The 2,873-nt window shown below is 30.7% G+C and overlaps 1 protein-coding gene across 1 annotated transcript; it reads left to right on the forward strand.

Annotated features, from left to right (window-relative positions):
* Positions 1–178: 178 nt before the first annotated feature.
* On the forward strand, positions 179–1,727 carry LOC111717714 (uncharacterized; the record flags this gene model as incomplete). The annotated part of the gene is given in 3 exon segments (XM_023493193.1): positions 179–270; positions 1,287–1,374; positions 1,516–1,727. Coding segments are annotated over 3 exon segments (261 nt in total), but the record flags the coding sequence as incomplete, so codon positions are not given.
* Between the last annotated feature and the right edge of the window lie 1,146 nt (positions 1,728–2,873).

Consider the following 2,873-nt stretch of genomic DNA (forward strand, 5'->3'; position numbering starts at 1 on the left):
ATCTATCTATCTATCTATCTATCTATCTATCTATCTATCTATCTATCTATCTATCTATCTATCTATCTATCTATCTATCTATCTATCTATCTATCTATCAATCTATCTATCTATCTATCTATCTATCTATCTATCTATCTATCTATCTATCTATCTATCTATCTATCAATCTATCAAGGTGTTGAAAGCAATACCTTGGCACCTGGTGGATATATGGATGGTGGGAATAGAGACAAACCATATTGGAGAATTCGACAACACAGAGACAAGGTCTTAGTAGGTTATACTTGTCCTGTCTCTTTGATTTTTAGTTTGTTTGTAATCAATAAATGTCAACAATTAAGAACCTGAACGAGTGAATTTAGTGTGAGCCCAGGTTTATGGCCGGTCAGAATACAAAGTTAAGCAAATCCGCCAAGAATGAAAACAGAAAAATCTGTGAAAAGAATTTGAAGCTTTGCCACAAACTCATATTTTTTAATCCCTATATCTTTCCAACCCTTAGATATTTCACACTGTGCATTGTGTCATTTCAATTTTTCTTAGTTTGTATTATCAAAGGATTTCATCATTAGGATGCAAAGATTTAGTTCCTTTGTATTATTATAATTTCAAAATCTAGTAAAAAATTTTTTTTTAAATAAGTAACAAAAATGAACATGGGAAACCTTGATTATTGAAAACCTTGAGTATTGGAAACCTTGATTATTGGACACCTTGAGTATTGTAAACCTTGATTATTGTAAACCTTGATTATTGTAAACCTTGATTATTGGAAACCTTGATTATTGGAAACCTTGATTATTGGACACCTTGATTATTGTAAACCTTGATTTTTGGGAACCTTGATTATTGGAAACCTTGATTATTGGAACCTAGATTATTAGAAACCTTGATTATTGGAAAACTTGATTATTGGAAACCTTTATTATTGGAAACCTTGATTATTGGAAACCTTTATTATTGGAAACCTTGATTATTGGACACCTTGATTATTGGACACCTTGATTATTGGACACCTTGATTATTGGAAACCTTGATTATTGGAAACCTTGATTATTGGAAACCTTGATTATTGGAAAACTTGATTATTGGAAACCTTTATTATTGGAAACCTTGATTATTGTAAACCTTTATTATTGGAAACCTTGATTATTAGAAACTTTGATTATTGGAAACCTTGATTAATGGACACCTTGATTATTGGAAACCTTGATTAATGGAACCTATATTACTTTATTGAAAACAAATTTTAGTTTATAATTCATTATTTTTAAAATGTTTAGAGGAGATGTCCTGACCTATATGGTTAGCCAGGGTTACAAGCATATTGGTACTATTGGCATAGATGATATGTTTATTAAACCTGATAAGGTAAACATTTTAAAACATTTACAGAAATTATCAAAATATATCTTTTACTCCCAGAAAGGAACTAATTTCTTGCCGTAAACTTTGACTTTTTAATCTCTTTACCTTTGCAGCTCGATATTGTAGACCGGTTTGATATTTCAGGTTGATGTGAGCGATGAGCTGATTACCTATTTAAACTCACTCATGATAAAAAGTGAATATCCCAATGAACCGCAAATATAAACAATTTTTTTTGCTAGATGATCTTAAAGGGACTGTCGGCCTAATTTCAAGTTTAAAAGTAAAAAAATTTTCGTTTGTACATTTCTACGTTAATACAAAGGGTATTAATAAAAACAACAACATAAACTACAGTTTCATATTAACTCATTGAATGATAGTAGCTAAAAAGTTGTAAAGGGAGTGACTGGCTAAAGATGGTAGTTAAACGGAGAGTGCAGTATTATAAAATTAAAAATGAGAATTTATTTGATACATATATAATTTCTATAATTTCTACAGTGATAACCAGAAAACTATGGAATAGAAAGACGACATTAAAGTATTACTGAAGTGCATTTGATGTTGTTTTAAAGCAAATAGCTTTACTAGAAAGCTATCAAATCACTTGTGAAGAAAATAAGTCTGTTTACACTGCACAATTGTTGTGCCTCATGTTCATTGCACTATCTAAAGTCATCACTTGAGTTTAAAAGTCGACTGACTATTCCAGAGTTTTCTGGTTATCACTGTGTATACAACCAAAAGATCACAATGCTGGATATAATTCAGGAAGTTTGCTGACTAGATTATATTTTAATTTTTTTTTTAACTCAAATTAGTAATTTAAAAAATCCTGCTTTTATTATTACGCCCTCTATTATGCAATGTTGACTGAAGAGAAGCCTAAAATTAACAAAAACAAAAAATATTATGAAAAAGGTAAAATTGGCTTAATGTTAATGCACGTTAGGTTGTCTTAAAACATTTTTTTTAAAGTGAATATTTGCAAATTATCTTTTTTCCATCTCTTAATCTGAGTTCGTTTCCCTTATGTCCATTTGACAGCCCAATATTTTTTTTAAATAATCTTTTTTGTTTGTTTATTTTCTTGTGGCTTTTAACAATTTTTTTTTCGATTTTGATGGTTATTATATCGTTAGAAATGACGAGGGTCAACCCAGACCGAAATATATTTTCAATAAATGTGGAACTAACATCTACTTTTTTACTCTACAGAGGTTTGGTCCATCACCATCACCTTTTAAATGTTTTTTTTTGTTGGTGATTTTAGCCAATGGCCATGAGGATGGATTGGATAGTGGATAGTTGATAGTGGATAGTTGATAGTGGATAGTGGATAGTGGATAGTGGATAGTGGACAGTGGAAAGTCGATAGTGGATAGTGTATAGTGGATAGTGGATAGTGGAAAGTGGATAGTGGATAGTGGATAGTGGATAGTGGATAGTGGATAGTGGATAGTGGATAGTGGATAGTGGATAGTGGATAGTGGATAGTG

The sequence above is a fragment of the Eurytemora carolleeae genome, unplaced genomic scaffold (assembly GCF_000591075.1).
Source record: "Eurytemora carolleeae unplaced genomic scaffold, Eaff_2.0 scaffold3012, whole genome shotgun sequence".
Classification (NCBI taxonomy): Eukaryota; Metazoa; Arthropoda; class Copepoda; order Calanoida; family Temoridae; genus Eurytemora; species Eurytemora carolleeae.